Source organism: Eurosta solidaginis, chromosome 5 (genome assembly GCF_040869045.1).
Source record: "Eurosta solidaginis isolate ZX-2024a chromosome 5, ASM4086904v1, whole genome shotgun sequence".
NCBI classification, from domain to species: Eukaryota; Metazoa; Arthropoda; class Insecta; order Diptera; family Tephritidae; genus Eurosta; species Eurosta solidaginis.
In genome coordinates, this window is record NC_090323.1 from 141,742,961 (window position 1) to 141,762,151 (window position 19,191).

General features: G+C 38.4%; 2 protein-coding genes and 1 long non-coding RNA gene across 3 annotated transcripts; 2 read left to right on the forward strand and 1 right to left on the reverse strand.

Moving 5' to 3' along the window:
* The first annotated feature begins 985 nt into the window (after positions 1-985).
* LOC137252607 (uncharacterized) lies at positions 986-2,447 on the forward strand. Its single transcript, XR_010953623.1, has 3 exons — positions 986-1,027; positions 2,000-2,222; positions 2,294-2,447. It is a non-coding gene; the product is annotated as an uncharacterized lncRNA (long non-coding RNA).
* Positions 2,448-11,237: 8,790 nt separating this feature from the next.
* Positions 11,238-12,529, forward strand: Dhps (Deoxyhypusine synthase). Its single transcript, XM_067756586.1, has 2 exons — positions 11,238-11,548; positions 11,603-12,529. The coding sequence occupies exons 1-2, from the start codon at positions 11,357-11,359 to the stop codon at positions 12,497-12,499; spliced, it is 1,089 nt and encodes a 362-aa protein (XP_067612687.1). The 5' UTR covers positions 11,238-11,356; the 3' UTR covers positions 12,500-12,529.
* Positions 12,530-17,186: 4,657 nt separating this feature from the next.
* On the reverse strand, positions 17,187-18,984 carry LOC137233515 (uncharacterized). The gene has a single exon (XM_067756587.1). It carries the CDS (start codon positions 18,875-18,877, stop codon positions 17,963-17,965), a length of 915 nt encoding a protein of 304 aa, XP_067612688.1. The 5' UTR covers positions 18,878-18,984; the 3' UTR covers positions 17,187-17,962.
* Between the last annotated feature and the right edge of the window lie 207 nt (positions 18,985-19,191).

Here is a 19,191-nt window from a genome sequence, read left to right on the forward strand (position 1 = left end):
ACCAGTTGAGAATTACAAGCACACTCAATAGCTAATGAAAAGAAACGAACGAAAAATGTTCATAGTTTAAGTCACTTAAACATACTCGCCCGCCTAGACGGCTTAGTCGTCTACTGAAATTTAGATACGAGCCAGATAACCGGCTCGAAGGACCATGTCTAAGCGTTGGTGATTCGACGGGCGAATAGTTTTTTGTTATATTATTTTGTTATTTTTAGTGGACTGTATATTATTTTATTGTTTAGAGAGAGGGAGGTCGCTATGGACCTGCTACACCTTGTATTTATTCATTGGGGGCTCCAAGGTATTGGCTGCGGGTTGAGCCACCTTGTTTTGCTTTGAAAAACCCCGCTTTAGGATAAACAATTTAAACTATGTCTTTAGAATATATCATTAACCAGTTGAGAGTTAGAAGCACACTCAATAGCTAATGAAAGAAACGAACGAAAAATGTTCATAGTTTAAGTCACTTAAACAAATACATACATTAAAAGATGCATACAATACAAAACGGTCCCTTATTTATATATCATAAACAAAATTAATGTTGCGACCATTGGATATTTTTCATATCAATTGGTTCTAGCACCATCTCCCATAATGTAGAGATTTCACGTAAACGTTCGACATGTTTGATACATGTATCTGTAATATAATCAACTTTTTCAATGGTGGTAAAACGACCAATACCAAACCTATAGAAATTTAACAATAAACTACTTTCAAATTAACTACACAATTCAGTACGATAAACTCGTATACCTTGTTGAACTATGTGCCAAATCCTCATCAGTTCCAATCGCACGTAGTACGTACAAAGGTTCCAATGGTGCTGAAGTAAATGCTGTATCTGCCTAAGGTCGTTATTTTGTAGTATTAAAATGATATTGGGAAATGCTATCGCTATTGTTAAATGTTTTTTAGTGGACCTTATTTTCAATACATGTATGTATGAGTGCTAACGTCACTGTCTTCAAGAGATTTTGAAAGTTTACGATGAGATTGTATATAAAATCCTGAGTTAATAGTATGTTCAAGAATAAGCGCTGATTTATTTTAAAATTTCATGTATTTTATAAAGTAAAAATTACTTAAATTAGTAACCTAATAAATATCGAAGATACATATATACATAATAACGTTTAACGTTGGAAACTCGTCGTGTCGGCATTTGAGGTGCAGATTTGTTTGAAGGATATATACTCCATGTCTTGAGATGTAATCTTTTTTTAATTAAAAACGCACGAGTGTGTTGAAAATTTGAAACTGAGTCGCTATACCATAAAACAAAACTTCATTTTCGGGTTCAGCGCAATTGCACGGTTGTTTTGATCCAATTTTGCTTTTGCCCCCTCACTTCGGAACCGATTTTGCTTTCGGTTTAATTTTTGGATACTAGTTCGTTGTAATACTGACTTCAATTATGGTTCCGGGTTTTTCTTCTGGCTCTAGCCAGGAGGCTTTTGTAACAATTTCGGTTTTAGGCTGGATCTGGTATCGGTACCTGCTATGGAAAAAGTTCGGTTTGGAATATTTCCGTTTTTAGCTCCAGTATCGGTTATACTCCAGCTTTCTTTTTCTTGTCATCATATAGATTATATAATCCAAAAGTAAATATATAATATGTAAACTATTTGTGGCCCTGATAAGACGCAAATACGCGTCTTTTGATACCGCTATCGACATGTGCGACACGAATTTTAAGTGCAGGCCTTAAGTTGAAATTTTACTAAATTTGGAAATTAAAAAGCTTATATTTCATAAACTAAGAGTTTTCTAGAGCTGCGGATTCCATTTTGGTGATTTTTAGGACCCCCTCTACCCCTAAAAATCAACAAAAGTTTGAGAATCGGGGCACCTTATATAAAATCCAACCCTTCACAACCTTCATAGGTTTTCGTTTGTTTAATTGCAACAACGAAAAAAGCGACAATAGTACCGACGTGTTTTCCGCGAATAACTTCTAAACGAGATAAAAAATATAGGGGCGTATTCATAGTCCTGAGTTAGAGTATGTTTCACTTGGTGCGGCACTAAAAAGATAGAGTACATTTCATTTCTAAGTATATCATAGTCAGTTTACTGGCATGCTGTAACGAGAGCCTACTTTAGGCAAAATTCTATTACATAAAAAAAACTATTACGCAATGTTCTAAAATCACTCGTCTGGACGTTTGCTTGTTGTTATTCATTTCTTGCGCCTGATTGCTAAAATGCAAAAAGTAAGCAATTTGTTAATAAAAAATGTATTTTAACCTCGTTAATTAATTAAAATTTGTATTTATTACTATAGAACAGTAAAAGAGAACGAAACTGGAGTAACCGCGAGAAAGACTTCTTGCGGGAACTAATAAACTGTCACATAGATGCTATAGAAAATTTACGAAATTTAATAAAAATTGCACTGCTATTTTTCTGTTCGCTGCTTTATATATATATATACTCATATCTGCTTGGAAGAATGATTTTATTTAAGTATTTTGTAGTAATTAGTTTTATTATTCATTTTATACACAAATCAAGATACAAATACAATAAGAAGTGGTTAGCACCAAATGATAGAACGGTGTTAACATGTAGTATATTTGAAATATTTAGATTGAATTACGTTTGTTATTCATATTAGAGAGATGGTGACGAGGACTTGATTCTGAATTTCACTTCGTCATCAGCTTGTTTTTCAAATGCAGGTACTTGGGTTCGAAGCTCGCCATCCGATGAAGAAGTGAAATTCAGAAACATGCCCTAGTAACCATCGCCAAATTGTATTAAATAATGAGCTTTGCTCGCAAAACGAATTATGTTTTTTAGTATTTAAAGAAACCTTGCACCCTAAAAGAAATGGATCAAATCATTCTTTATATATTTTTGGCTTTCTCATTAATCGCGAATCGTTAATAATTTCAAAATCTTTTTCGATTTCCTCAAAGTAAGACATTTTCACCCTTCTTGAATCAAAAATCCAGCTTAAATTACCGAATACACACGTAAATTGAAATTTCATTTCATTTGAGATTTTAGTAATAGCTTTAGTGACAGCATTTCGCCTCTCTAACTTTAGCGATGGCTCTAACCGATGAATCCGGCTTTTTTGCGACTATGATAAAGATAAAATGTACTTTTTATTGAAATATGCTTTAACTTTTTTAGCGCATATTTTAACTTGTACATGAATATGCCCCATAGTTTCTGCTTTCGGATTCTGAATCTTGACGCAAATACGCGTCTTTTGATACCGTTATCGACATGTGCGACCCGAATTTTAAGTGCAGGCCTTAAGTTGAAATTTTACTAAATTTGGAAATTAAAAAGCTTATATTTCATAAACTAAGAGTTTGCTAGAGTTTCGGATGATAATTTTGTGATTTTAGGACCCCCGCCACCCCTCGAAAAAAAAAAAATGTTGGAAAATCGTGGCACCTTATTCAAAATATTCCCCGATTGAATTCCCCTTCAGTCACTTTCAATTGGCTTACTAGAATCTAAAACTGTGGTATTAATATCCTACTAAACACAATGTCATACCACAAAATAGATAAACACATTATAAAATTTCCAAATTTATGAGTATTAAACGTGGATTATGAGGGATATTATTCCTTTCTTAAATGAAAGACGTGTTGCTCTGTTAAATGTTCAACCGGAAGTGACTCTTCCTCTTTTCTTTTATTGCTCATCCTCATCATTTGTCAAGTTGGCTGTGGTTATCGATACTTATTATCTATGAATGTAATACAATATTTAGCTTTTGTTAGAGCTACGATATGTTTATAGTACGTTTACAATTTGCTATCTTTACAACTCGACCAATCCTGACAACGGATCAACCTCGATCAAAGAAGATTTAAAGAAACTAGTCAATCCGCAGGGGATCATGCACTGGTTCGTCAGTACAGCCTCCGGGTACTTGCCGCCATCGCCTTATCCGGTGAGCTTCAATCACCCCGTCGTAAGGTAGTTGGGTTAGCTGGCAATTATTTATGTCTCTAATGACATATCTATCGTTTCCTAATATTTTATGGACCACATAGGGGCCATTATATTGGTGTATAAGTTTCTTATTACTCCCGACTGTTGTGTCGACATTTCTCATGACAACGTAGTCACCTATACTGTATGTCTTAGTACCGGAATGGCCATTGCCGAAGCGTTTGTTATCATATTCCTGCTTAGCTTGGATGGAATTCGATGCGTTTTTGCGTATCTTTTCTAAAACACATCCATCATCTGGACAGATTTTGTTCTGAAAGAATCCAGTGAATTCGTCTACGACGACTCCTCTCTGCTCAACACCGAACAAAAGGCGACTGGGTGTATCCCGGCAGGTGCTATGGGTTGAGTTGTTTATAGCATATTCAAGTAGTCTTTTAACCCAGTCATCGTGGTTTATTTCGTTTGTTAACTTCCCTAACATGGATTTTAATATTCTGTTTACTCTTTCCACTTGCCCGTTGGCTTGCGGATAAGCAACAGCGACCTTCACATGACCTATGTTTTGCCTCGTCAAGAAAGCACCGAACTCCATAGACGTGAAACAGGTCTCTCTGTCACTTATGATCCGTCTCTGTCGACTGTAATAGCTGAAGTATTTCTCAAGGGCGGCTATAACTCCTCGAGTACTGGTGGAGTTGGTTGGGTAAATTTTGACGAATTTCGTAAAGGCGTCAACTACTACTCAAATATGTTTTCGTTTTGATCTAATCGAATGTAGTGGTCCGAAATGGTCCACATAGACCAGTGTCGAATGGTAGTGGAGTTTTAGGGATGGTATGTAAAATTCTTTCCCTAGCTTGCGGAGGTGTAGCATACATGATGCATTTTAGGCAGTTTCTGGTGAATTTTTCTGTTTTCGTTCCCATGTTCGGAAACCAGTAATATAGGCATTGTTTATTGAGGGTTTTCTCAACTGACAGGTGACTCAACTTCTCATGTATCAGTTGTATAACGTTACTCTCCATTTCGTAAGGTACGTACAGTGTTCTCTCGCCATATGAATTTTCTTATATATAAGTCCGTCCACTAAATCGTAGTCTTTCAAATCTTCAATTTCTGGGCGACTTCTTATTGATTCAATTACTTTGTCGCGCTCTTGGGCAATCTGTAGTTGGAACTCAACATCGTCTGCATTTATAGCATAGGCAATTTGTCGTCTGCTAAGCGCGTCAACATGGCTAATGGAAGCTCCCCGTCTATGCTTTATCTTGTAATTATAATTTTAAGCTCAAGACCCCATCTAGCGATTCGTGGGTTTAGTTGTTTTTTCTCCAGAGTCATTGTCAGTGAATTGCAGTCGGTAACTATTGTGAAGGGTATGCCCTCCAAGTATGGCCTAAATCTTCTTAGTGCGTATATTATAGCTAAGGTTTTCAGCTCGAAGTTATGGTACTTTGATTTGGCGCTAGAAGCAGTCTTGAAAAAGTATGAAATAGGGTGAAACTTCTTGTCATCTTGACTTTGCAGCAAGACAGAGCCAAAACCTATGCTACTAGCATCACAATAAAGTTCCGTTTCCCGTTCTGGATGATATATAGCCAGGACTGGGCTTTTTACTAACCTAGACTTAAGCTCGTGAAAGGCATCGATGCATTTTTCATCAAAGTCAAAGTTTGAATTTCTTCTAAGCAGGTTTTGCAATGGTTTGGCGATCTGAGAGAAGGACGACACAAAGCGACGGAAGTATGAAAATAAGCCAATACATGATTGCAGTTGTTTTGCATTAGTAGGTATCGGGACATTCTATATGCTTCTTATATGAGAGCCATTTGGTAGTATTCCCGTACGAGTCACAGTATACCCTAAGTAGTCAATTTCATCGTATCCGAATTTGCATTTCTCTTCATTGAGTTTCAAATTCCGTAGAGCGAGTCGTTCTAGTACAGATTTCAATAAATCTTTGTGCTCTTCGAATTTTTCAGTTGCAAGAAGAATGTCGTCCATGTAGATGATGATCTTTTTATCGTCAATCATATCTCGAAAAATGCTATTTATGAAACGTTGGAATACTGCGGGAGAATTTTTCAGGCCAAAAGGCATTTTTAGATACTCGTATTGGCCATTTGGAATCACGAGTGCGGTGAGCTTGATCGACTCAGGGGTCATCTGCACCTGGTGGAATCCGCTCTTCAGATCGAGTAGCGAGAAGAACTTCTTGTTCTCCAAGTAGTCGATGCAGTCGTCTATCAGGGGTAATGCGTAGTTATCCCTCACGGTTACTTTATTTAATGCACGATAGTCCACGTACAATCGTATTTTGCCGTTCTTCTTTTTGACTAGTACAATAGCCGAAGCGTACGGCGAGTCACTGGGTCTTATTAACCCATCGTGGCGCAATTCTTCTACGATAGATTGCACCTGGCTTTGCTCGGCGTAAGAGAGCCTACGGGGGGCTCAATGAAAGGGAAAATCACTAGTCAAATGTATCTTCATTTCATAGTTCAGTGGCTCAGGTATTAAGTTATTGTTAAGGTAAATATCGTCAATGATTCGTATTAACTCGTCCCGCTGACATTTGGGCAGATTGGTGTCTATATCAACGTCTTTAGCATCGTGAGAAATGTTGACGCTGAAAATATCGGGCACTTCAAAAGCAGTGGAGTCAGTTGGATCCTGAGGTTTATAGGAATTTTGTTTACTTTGGTGGAGTTCATCGACAGGATGTATGGGTACAACGGCAGGGTGTACATCGGAACTAATTGCGGGTTGAGCTATCATAGACTTACTAGGTTCATAAATATATCTTATTTCTAATAATTTTTCCTTGGTATATTTCCTTACGCTAGTTTTGAATTTAATATTGAAAATATACAGAAAGTCACGTCTCAAAATAACTTGTATGTTCATACTCACATTTGGTATAATATTTAATTAAATTTCGTTTAATTTATTTAAAAACCGTATTTTACATTTCACCTTTTTTTTATAATTAAGTTATTTCCTCCAATGCCTTTGTAATTGGATATTACTCCATCGGAATACTCTCCTACCAACTCTTTTGGAACAAGTGACGCCTTTATAAAGCTAACCGGACTGCCGGTGTCAAGTAAAGAAAGTACTTTATCACATCTTGTTTCCTTAGCCAATTTAAATGTTATACTTACAAAATTAAATGCGCTAATTGCGTCTCCCTCTAGGTCTGCTTCGTCTGCAACAAAAGCCACGTCATCCCGTGGTTTCAAAACTTTAGCCGGATTCGGGCAAGAACGATGGTCATGGCCCATGTGCCAACAGCGGAAGCATGTCCCATCTGGGCGTAATGGATACGGGCAGTTGGGCTTTATGTGCCCATGTCGCGAGCAATTAAAACATGGCGTCGAATCTACCTTCGGTTTCGTTGTTCGTTGTCCAGTGTATATTGTTGATTGTTGTTTTAAGTTTGCTGGGATGGGCTGCTTGGGAGTAATTCCAGTGACGTTTATCGCAGTAAACTTTTGTTGGTAGCGACTTACCAATGTCTTCAATTCGTCAAGGGTGCGTGCCGTCATCAAGAGCTGAATGTTCGGAACTGAGTTCCCCATAGTCCAAAGTCTAGACGTCGCTTATTCTTGATGGGAACCCGATCTTCAAGATCTTCGATTCTCTTAACTACTGTCAAAATTTCAAGCCTCTTCTTTAATGCTACGACCTCTTCGTCTAGGTCGCTAATGCTTGGTATGGCTGTTGATGGTAGTGGCTGTAGCTGCTGTAGCGGCATTTTCGGGGGTATTATTGATACTGACTTCATCGGCAGTAAGAGTGGCGTTGGTAATACTAGAATCGGCAATGGAAGTATTAGCATCTGCTATATTGGCGGCATCGGCAGCATTAGCGTCTACTATATTCTCGGCATCGGCAGTAAGAGTGGCGTTAGTAATACTAGGATCGGCAATGGCAGTATTAGCATCTGCTATATTTGCGGCATCGGCAGCATTAGTGGCATCAATATCAAAGGCATCGCTAGTTTCGTCAGAATCTGTAGCGTTTCCAGGGGCAGAGGCTATTAAATTTGCCCCAACTCCCACTACGCTCTGCAATAAGTCGCGCAACTGTTGCGTCGTGGCTGATGGGGGAAATTCCACCCCGGCTTCTTGTAATGCATTCGTCAATTTTTGTTTTGGATTATGAGGGATATTATTCCTTTCTTAAATGAAGGACATGTTACTCTGTTAAATGTTCAACCGGAAGTGACTCTTCCTCTTTCTCATCCTCATCACTTGTCAAGTTGGCTGTGGTTATCGATACTTATTATCTTTGAATGTAAGGCAAGGTGCACACGAGGCTACGCGTCATAGACGCTGCAGGCGAAATTTGTACGCTTTGATGCCGAACACTCTATACGAGGCGTCAGCTGAATGGAAGCGACAAAGCATGAAATTTTCGCGTAGGTAAGCGTACAGCAATGCTGGTCGCTGGGCGTACGTACGCTTCAAAAAAAGGAAGAGCAAGATATTTGTTTACATTTGCAAATTTGTGTAATTAGTTAAAAAATGTTACTTTAGTTAATAAAAGTTCGTGAAAGGTATATTACCAAAGCGACAAAGAGTATTAAACACCACAACAGCTTGGTTAGACATTGTTATTATTATTATTTATTTATTATTACGGCGTTTTAAGTCTAAAACTTAGATTATTACAAATTATTAATACATTTTAATAATAATAGGATTTCTAGCGTTTGGGGTGTCGGAATGCATGAGATTCCGATCAGCACGGGAACTGGTGGTTGTTGAAGCTTGTTGAAGCGTTTAAAAGGCTAAAAGGTGTTGGAAACTAGAAATCACCCTTTTCTCTAGTCCGCGGTGGTTTAAAATTGCTTTTCATAATTTACAAATGCACGGGGATGCAAACAACGTTTAATACCTATTTTCCTTTGGTTTTGGGGACGGATATAGCTGAAGAAATTTAATATTTTATATTTTTCAATAATTATTTGCTTTTTGTAGCGACGCTCGAAAGTAGCTTCGTGTGCAGATCTTGAGGCGTAGAGAAATTGTAGCTATATGAAATATCTTGTACGCGTACACCTTGCCTAAGACAATATTTAGATTTTGTTAGAGCTACCATATGTTTATAGTACGTTTATAATTTGCTATCTTTACAACATGTTCAATACATTGCTTACCAGAAGTGCGAAGAAATTTCTTCTCCTTTCTCTCGAAGCCACCAGCACCATAAAGATAAATTTATAAAAACAAAAATTACAGAATGTGTATTTCCTTAAAAGCCAAATTAAACTTCCTTAACCCTAACGCCATAGTCGTAACCATGCCCATATCCATAACTATCTCAATGTGATCGATTAATGGTGCCTTAACCTAAAAATCGTGAAAATTTCATAAAAATGAAGAAAACGCAAAAAATTACAAACATATTTGACAAAAAATAAGTCTCTTAGTCATAACGTATCCAAAACAATAAAGAAAATCTACAAAAAGTTATAAAATTCACCAACTCAAATATTTTTAGGTTATGGATTTGGCTAGGAACCAAAAACCAATTGATTGGCTATGGCGTTAGCGTTAAGGTATGACACCATTAAGCTGGAGTCATTGGTGCCGTATGTCGTATCGCTGTATCCGTATCCCTAACGTAATCAGCTGTTTATCGTTACGACGGTAAACCAAAACCCAATTGGTTGGCTACGATACGGTTACGACCTTAGCGGCACCAATAATCGATTGCATTGATTCTCATAAGGTTGGTCGAATCAGCTGTAAAAAGGTTACCGATACGGTTACCGATAAAGCACCAATGTCTCCAGCTTTAATCGATTACATTCCTTTCCATAAGGTAGGTTCGATCAGCTGATTTATTTGGTTATTGCTTTATGGTTATAAGTCACCATTAATTCGCCCTTAAGCATCCGTAAAGTAGATAGTGATAAATCTACGACGGGCTAAAGAATCGAACGATTTAAAAAAAAAAAGGGGAATATTTAGAATAAGGTGCCACGATTTTCCAACTTTTCCTTTTTTCGAGGAGTGGAGGGAGTCCTAAAAACCACAAAATTATCATTCGCAACTCTAGGAATCTCTTAGTTTATGAAATATAAGCCTTTTAATTTCCAAATTTAGTAAAATTTCAACTTAAGTCCTGCACTTAAAATTGGGGTCGCACATGTCGATAGTGATATCAAAAGACACGTATTTGCGTCAAGATTCAGAATCCGAAAGCAGAAACTACATTTTTTATCTCGTTTAAAAGTTATTCGCGGAAATCCCGTAGATACTATTGTCGCTTTTTTCGTTGTTGCAATTAAACAAACGAAAACAAATGAAGGTGCTGAATAGTGTTGCCAGCTCCGCAACAATATCTTTTTAACTTAGTAGAAGATTATAAGGTGGTGACACGTCGACATAAATGCAAACAAACATACACTATCAATGTATTTTGTTTTGTAATTCTCTGAATAATTTGAAATTAATGTATTTAATTGGAACAAGTGCAGAATACATACATTTGTCAAAAAAAAAAAATAAAAAATTGGACTTTATAGAGATTTGTATGCTGATTCCAACGATTCTGCGTAGAACCCATTTCTGCATAGGCGGCCTTCGGCCGCGCTTATAAAAAATAACCCTGGGCTACGCCATGCCAAGTCCGTGTGTGTGGTGATGTCCTTATGCGTAGTACACCATTCTGCGCAGCACCCCAAATAATATTAGACTACAATTATTAAAAGTGTTTTACAAAAACAAAATTCATTAATAATGTATGTTTGTTTGCATTTATTAATGTTCTACCAAGATAAAATGATATTGTTGCGGAGCTGGAAACATTATTCACCACCGTCATTTGTTTAATTGCAACAACGAAAAAAGCGGCAATAGTACCGACGGGTTTTCCGCGAATAACTTTTAAACGAGATAAAAAATGTAGTTTCTGCTTTCGGATTCTGAATCTTGACGCATATGCGCGTCTTTTGATACTGCTATCGACATGTGCGACCCGAATTTTAAGTGCAGGACCTAAGTTGAAATTTTACTAAATTTGGAAATTGAAAAGCTTATATTTCATAAACTAAGAGTTTCCTAGAGTTGCGGATGATAATTTTGTGATTTTTAGGACCCCCTCTACCCCTACAAATCAGCAAAAGTTTGAAAATCGTGGCACCTTATATAAAATCCAAACCCTTTTATCATTTTTTTTTTTTTAACTTTGAAAAAACTCCGCACACCATTCCTTCATTATATGACATTCGACTGCCTAGTCCACTGCCTTCCACTCTATTCGCAACATAACCTCTACTTAAGCTGCCAAACTATATGGTAAACAATGATCAGAGGTGTTTGACACATGTTGGAAGGACAGCAACCAAATTAAACAAAAAAACTTAGCTATATTTTTTGTTGAAAGTGGAGAATTACGATATCGTATAATCATGCCGTTAGAACCTGACATCGCAAAAGAGGCGGTATTAAAACGAAGTGATAATATTGAGGAAGGTACCCCTATCGTAGAGGGATATGACTGGAATGATGGTGTTAATTATAATAAATTGCTAGAAAGTTATACTAATACCGGCTTCCAAGCCACTAATCTCGGGTTAGCAATACAGGAGATAAATAAAATGGTACATTTTTTTGGTTTCTAATATTTGATAATGCAAATATGCAATATTTTTCAGCTTGATTGCAGGCAGCGGCCTATCGAATTATCCGAAGAGGATGTATATGAAAAAGACGAATTTGTTAAGCGAAAATATAGTTGTACAATCTTCCTTGGCTATACTTCTAATTTGGTATCATCCGGCTTGCGAGAAACGTTAAGATTTCTGGTTGAGCATCAAATGGTGGATTGTGTTGTGACTACTGCTGGCGGTGTTGAGGAGGATTTTATAAAATGCCTTGCGCCCACTTACGTGGGTTCATTCGAATTAAGTGGACGTAATTTGCGCGATCGCGGTATAAATCGTATTGGTAATTTACTTGTACCTAATGATAATTACTGCAAATTTGAAGATTGGGTTATGCCATTGCTTGACGAAATGGTCGAAGAGCAAAACTCAAAAGGAACCGTTTGGTCTCCGTCTCGTATTATCCACCGTTTGGGCGAGAGAATTGACAATCCCAAATCAATCTATCACTGGGCATCAAAGCATAAAATTCCAATTTTTTGTCCTGCGTTAACCGATGGCAGCTTAGGTGATATGATGTATTTTCACTCGTTTCGACATCCAGGGTTAGTGGTTGATATTTTGTCTGATCTGAGGCGGTTAAATACAATGGCAGTAAAAGCGAAAAACTCCGGAATGATTATAATTGGAGGTGGAGTCATTAAACATCATGTTTGTAATGCTAATCTCATGAGGAATGGCGCAGACTTCTCGGTTTTTATCAACACTGCTTCGGAATTTGATGGCAGCGACAGCGGAGCTCGACCAGATGAGGCTATATCTTGGGGGAAGATACGTAAGGAATCCACACCGGTAAAAGTTTATGCGGAAGCTAGTTTAGTTGTACCATTAATTATTGGGGAGACATTTGTTAAGAGATATTTTAATCAAAAAAAAGGAACAAGTTAAGATCTCTTTTCTTGATCACATATTGTACAAGGCATGGATTTTTTTAGTTCCTTGTGGTGCATATATGCTGATGTATTCAGCGTAACTTGGAAAATTGGGTACAAGTTTCAAATGCCAAACAAAAAAACAATACTTGGATAAATAGATTCGTTCTTCTTCTACGGCTGTTCGCCATCCAAGATGACGAACGGTCCATCAAGTTTTGGTAAACGCCATAATAAGACGCACACCTTGTGCCGTCGCTGTGGACATTCAAAGTCAGCATGCTCCCAATGTGGATATCGCGCTGCTAAGTTGCGTCATTTTGGCCAAAGTCTATAATGATGTCCAGTAATTTACTTTGGCATTTCAATTCGGAACAGGAATCGGTTTTCGAAGCATGGAAAGATATGCTTTGCCCGGTGGTTGGGCTGGTATCTGAAGATTCTAGTGCCGAAACGTATTAGATTCTTGTCCAGTCAATCATGTTGGAACCAGTTTCCAGAGCGCACCCAGGCTATTTTTTTAGGCGCACAATTCAGAAATGTTTTAAAAAGTTTTAAAGTAATATCCTTATTTTACCAAAAGCTTGTGCTTTCAATAATCAGTTAGATTAGATTAGATTATTTATTTATTACGGCCAAAAGCCTAATTCGTAAATTTGAAAATTACATGTTGTATTACTCATGGTTTCAAATTGGTAAAATTAATACAGATGTTAATGCTTTGATTTTAGTACCGACATCTGCGTAACTTTAATTAAATTTTAACATCCCTAGGTTAAAATATTCTGTGTTTTGAGGTCCCTATCTGTGTCCATAGCTTTGTGGTCCCAAGCTTGCAGATAGATTAATGAACAAAGAATTGTAACTATGCTGAATATGAAACTTACTATTTTGAATGTTCGAACAGTCTAATTGTAGAATAAATAACACAAGTTTTTTTTAATCAACTTAAAAGTGAAAAAAATACGATATCCATTCAAGAACAATCAAGCTTCTGTTGGTAACTTAGGTGAAAAAGGTGTATATATATTGGCGTTAGCCAGATTAGCTAGGATCCATTTAATGAAAATTGCAGTAGCTTATGTTGTTATAGTTCCGAGTCCAATTGTTGAACAATTGCTTTTGAGTATTCACAGATTTCCTGAAATTCCAGCTCAGTTTTATATTCCACAATATTGGTTAACAGTGACTTCAACTTTCTCTCTTGATCTTTGTCAATAACCCACTTATTGCTCTTAGAAAGTTCTCGAAGGGCAGATAAGTTGGCCTCCAGGCCGATGTTGTAGTTAACAGAAGTCTCAGGTAAACATTCTATCAGGTTAGCAACTACCGATTTTTACGTATTTGTACATAGGCAAGTTAAAAGAGCTCGTATTCCATTTACGTTTAAAAATTCGACAACGCCTGGTTCAAAGTTTTGTAACAGTTATAATATTGCATGTAAATCACTACATGCCACATCTTCTTGCTCGTGTAAAAAATTTACCCACTTTGGAATCGTTTTATTGTAACTGTAGTGACTACCCAAATCGACCCTGCAGCAATATGTGGCAACATCATAGAAAAGCTGAGTTTTAGCAACTACAGCCAACGTCTAGATTTACTTTGAATTTCAACGCATCATTATAATTCTGGATTTTTGCCGAGAAGGCACGACTTTGTTCTTCTGAGTTTTAGTTTAAGTTTTATTTGAATTAATGAACTAAATATAGTAAAATAAATATTCTATAAGTGGTGACTCCGACGACAACAGAATAGTACAACCAAATATTTTAAGGTCGTTGCCGAAATCGATTCAGCTGTACTGGCACATGCCAGCGACATCATTTCCTCGCCACTCATTGCAAACTAAGTGACGATGTAACATCAGCCATGTCAGAGTTGGTGGATAGGCTAGATCGTTTAGAGAAGCGGGAGGTAACGTATAAACAGCAACGGATCGGAGCGCCTCGGCAACAAGCACGACCGACCAGCTCACGCAGTGAGGACACACGGGATACAAACCGCGATATCTGTTAGTATCATTATATTTTCGGCAAGAACGCAACACGGTGTCGGCCACCATGCGCTTCTTCACCAAAGCTTTCGGAAAACTAGTCAGCCCTCCGTACAAAGCGGCTATGTCGGAGGAGGATATAAACTCAAGCCGCCTTTACATTTGAACCAGAACGTCTTCAACGAAATTCCTCATCGACACGGGCGCCGAAGTTTCAATGGTACCCAAACGTTACGATGAGAGTACGCAACCAAGCGCAATGAAACTGGTTGCTGCAAACAACATTATAATTAATACATTCGAGACAGAACGTTTTCAATGAAATTCCTCATCGACACGGGCGCCGAAGTTTCGGTGGTACCCAAACGTCACGATGAGAGTACGCAATGAAACTAGTTGCTGCAAACAATACTACAATTAATACATTCGGCAAACGACAGATAACATTAGCTCGGCCTACGACGGCCATTTAAGTGATGTTACTTAATCGCCGACGTTGTGCATCCTATAATAGGTGCGGATTTCCTAAGACACTACGACGTGTTGGTGGATTTTCAAAAACAAAGCAAGGAATCGACAATACATGCGCAAACGTAAACCAAGGAATTATTTTCAAACAACCAACATAATTTTTTACGAGAACTACGCCGGCATTTCGAGACCGTTCGACCAATACAATAGAACCGTCACAGCATGGTTAACCTGCGGAATTTTTTCCCAAGGATCGGCGAATTTTCTGGAAAGGGGGTGGTGTAGTGACTACCCAAATCGAACCTGCAGCAATAAGTGGCAACATCATAGAACAGCTGAGTTTTAGCAACTACAACAGTTACTGCAATACCTGGAAGGGTCTACCCTTCCCCATGTCTTAAAAGGTGGACCGCAAATTATCTGGGTGGTCGGCAGGCATCGGTGCAATTTAGAAATGAAACATCAAAACCAAGAAGAATTAAACAAGGGGTGCCTATGCCCACTTTTGTTTAATTTCTACATATCTAAGCTACCTTCACCACCAGAAGGAGTCACTATCGTTTCATACGCCGATGACTGCACAATAATGGCCACAGGCCCAGGCCCACAGATCGATGAGCTCTGCAACAGAATAAACGGCTACCTCCCTGATCTCTCCAGTTTTTTCGCCTCGCGAAACCTGGCATTATCACGGACTGAATCTTCCGCGACCTTATTTACAACATGGACGCCCCAAATGTCGACCATTTTGAACATCCACGTCGATGGCACTACACTACCGACTGTCCTACACACCAAAATCTTGGGTGTGACGTTTGATCAGGATCTACATTTTGGTGAGCATGCAGCCGCAATTGTACCGAAAATCCAGAGCTGTAATAAAATCTTCAAATCCCTTGCTGGCAGTACTTGGGGAAAAGACAAAGAAACGCTCCCCCAGCGGGTTAGGGGATCAGAATATACCCGCGGTAGGTATGCCTGTCGTAAGAGGCGACTAAAATACCAGATTCAAGGGGCTGTGTAGCGCAACCTTTCATGTTGCCATCGCAATATATAGCTTCTCCAAACCCAATTGTCAACCTCACCTATCCGCGGCGAATCCTGTTTCACTAACAGACGAGGCTCTGGCGACCCCAAGCTCTTCATGGAACTTGGGGGTAGGGAGGGAGGGAATGGCCTGAAGGTTTAATGTGGCCACATAAATCGTTCCCGAGATGGTCGGGCTAGCACCTTAATGGTGCTATGGTACCGGAGCGTACCGGATTTGTATCCGGCAAAGGACCATCACATCGATAACACTCCCCAAAGCCTTCGGGGAGCAACCTTATCGCTACAACAACAACAAAGAAACGCTCATTACCACATACAAAGCAATTGGGCAGCCGATTGCATGCTACGCGTCCCCTATATGGTCACCAAGGCTAAAAACTACCCACTGGAAGAAGCTACAGGCCTGCCAAAATACTGCTCTCAGAATCGCCACGGGCTGTCTTCTTATGTCCCCAGAACACCAACTACATAATGAGGCGAAAATACTCCCCATCAGGGAGAGAAATGAGATGCTAACCAAACAGTTCGTGTTGAATACCCAGAAACCAGACATCTGATTGATAAGCCAACACCGCCTAGGGGCTTAAGAAGTCATCTCCGTAAGCATTCTGAGGAAATACGGCATCATCAGCCGTATGAAGCAAAAAAACACAAGCAGGTCCTTGGTGAACTCCACAAACAGGCGTCGGACTTTTATGCCGGGAATTGCCCGGTGAATCCAGTACTCAAAGAAAAGTACCCAAAATTTGTGGAAGGGGAACGCATACTCATTGTAAAATTTATACGCGCATACTCCCCAGGGAAACGCGTGTCACTCTTGCTCAACTTCGTTCTGGATACTGTAACAGGTTGAACTCTTACCTATCCAGAATCAACCCCGACATACAAAATGTATGCCCCGCTTGCAATGTGTCCCCACATGACACCAACGATCTCTTTAATTGTAATTTGGAACCAACGCCTCTAACACCCCTTTCATTATGGTCCTACCCTGTTGGAACAGCAAGTTTCCTTGGACTCACGTTAGAGGATATTGATAACAATTTGCGATCGGTCGCGGCTGTGGTGAAGGGCGAAGCACTGCTACAACAACAACAACAACAACAGCAACTACAGCCAATGTCTAGATATACTTTGAATTTCAACGCATCATTATAATTCTGGATTTTTCCTTGGAAGACACGACTTTGTTCTTCTGAGTTTTAGTTTAAGTTTTATTTGAATTAATGAATTAGTAAATATAGAGAAACATAAACATTCTATATAACTATTTTCAATATGAATGTGGTAATTGTTTAGCTCACAACTGCTAAAACTCGTCCAAAAATATCAGGAGGTGTCAAAAGACGCGTTTTGATCCCAGGACCACGAATCCGGAAGCGGAAATTCAAAATTTTATTTCTTTTCGGAGATATTTGCAAACAAAATTTAAAATTTTCATGTGGTTGTGTTTTGATGATTTTGTGGTACCCACAAGAAAAACTGTGGGTAAAAGTGCTTTGTGCGGATATAGTTTTGGTCTCCAAACCGGTGTTGGACCCATCCAGGGTAATTTTTTATAAGCGCGGCCGAAGACCACCAATTTAGAAAGGTGTTCTGCGCGAATATACTTCAGATCCCACCCCCGGTTTCGGAGCGGTTCGTGGCCTATTTTCGGTTTTTTGGAGATAAATTTTGACAGAAATAAAATTTAGAATTTCCGCTCTCGGTTTCGCGGGTTCAAAACGCGTCTTTTGACACCTCTCCCGATATTTTTGGTCGGGTTTTAGCAGTTGTAAGCTAACATTCTAATTGTAAAATAACAACCAAGTTTTTTTAATTAACTTAAAAGTGAAAAAATACGATATCCATTCAAGAACAATCAAGTTTCCATTGGTAACTTAGGTGAAAAAGGTGTGTATATATTGACGTTAGCCAGATTAGACAGGATCCATTTAATGAAAGTTGCAGTAGCTTATGTTGTTATAGTTCCGAGTCCAATTGTTGAACAATTGCTTTTGAGTATTCACAGATTTCCTGAAACTCCGGCTCAGTTTTATATTCCACAATATTGGTTAACAGTGACTTCAACTTTTTCTCTTGATCTTTGTCAATAACCCACTTATTGCTCTTAGAAAGTTCTCGAAGGGCAGATAAGTTGGCCTCCAGGCCGATGTTGTAGTTAACAGAATTCTCAGGTAAACATTCTATCAGCTTAGCAACTACCGATTTTTCCGCAAGTTCATCTCTTATTATTGCGTTCTCTGCTAATTTTCCCATTAAAAAACAAGCCCTTACAAACAATCTGGAGTTAGTATTTGTACATAGGCAAGTTAAAAGACCCCGTATTCCATTTACGTTTAAAAATTCGACAACGCCTGGTTCAAAGTTTTGTAACAGTGATGATATTGCATGTAAACCACTACACGCCACATCTTCTTGCTCGTGTAAAAAATTTACTAACTTTGGAATCGTTTTAGAATCGACAAAGTACTTCTGACAAAATGGATTATTTTGTGACATTTCTGCAACTATATATGCCGCTAAGCATTTCAATTCACAATCTGAGTCGCTTAGGATTTCTATTAAATACACCGAACCACCTGCTTTAATAAAGCTATTCGCAAAGTCGATATCGTCAATATTTTCCCTGATAATGTTCAAAGCATTGACTTTGGCAGTAACTTCTGAGGTCGGGTCTTCTAAAACAGAAATCGCCTTTTCAAACTCGGTAATTACATCGGTAGTCATACAGTTTAAGGCTGATTCGAGAAACTTTCTTTTCTCCGCATCCATTTCTTGGTACATTGAGTCAGGAGCATCTTCTTTTTTAGTGTGATCCATTAAGAATCTCAATAGGCCCTTCAGATCTGATTTATATGGTTTTTTGTCCGACATTTTATGTAGCTTATTCACTTTTTTTTATTCACTTGTTTCTATTGATGTATATGTTAATACTAGAATACTCCACAAGATTCTTTTAAATTACTGACTAGTGATAGGAATTCCGATACGATAATTTTTACATTCGATACCCATACTTTTTGGTGTGGACTATTTCGATTCCAGATTGGATCGATCTTTGTGAATGATAACTAAGTGTGATCTTCTGCATAGATGTCAAAATTCCAAAGTGATTGGATCACCTGGGGCCCTATTCGCTAACTGTGAGTTTTAAAGTGTACACAAGAAATTGTGTAAACTTTGAAATT

Bases quoted from the DNA above. Each gene is read 5' to 3' on its own strand.
- Dhps (XM_067756586.1), top strand. From the start codon at position 11,357: ATGCCGTTAGAACCTGACATCGCAAAAGAGGCGGTATTAAAACGAAGT. The intron at 11,549-11,602 runs GTACATTTTTTT...AATATTTTTCAG, and splicing joins TACAGGAGATAAATAAAATG to CTTGATTGCAGGCAGCGGCC.
- LOC137233515 (XM_067756587.1), bottom strand. From the start codon at position 18,877: ATGTCGGACAAAAAACCATATAAATCAGATCTGAAGGGCCTATTGAGA.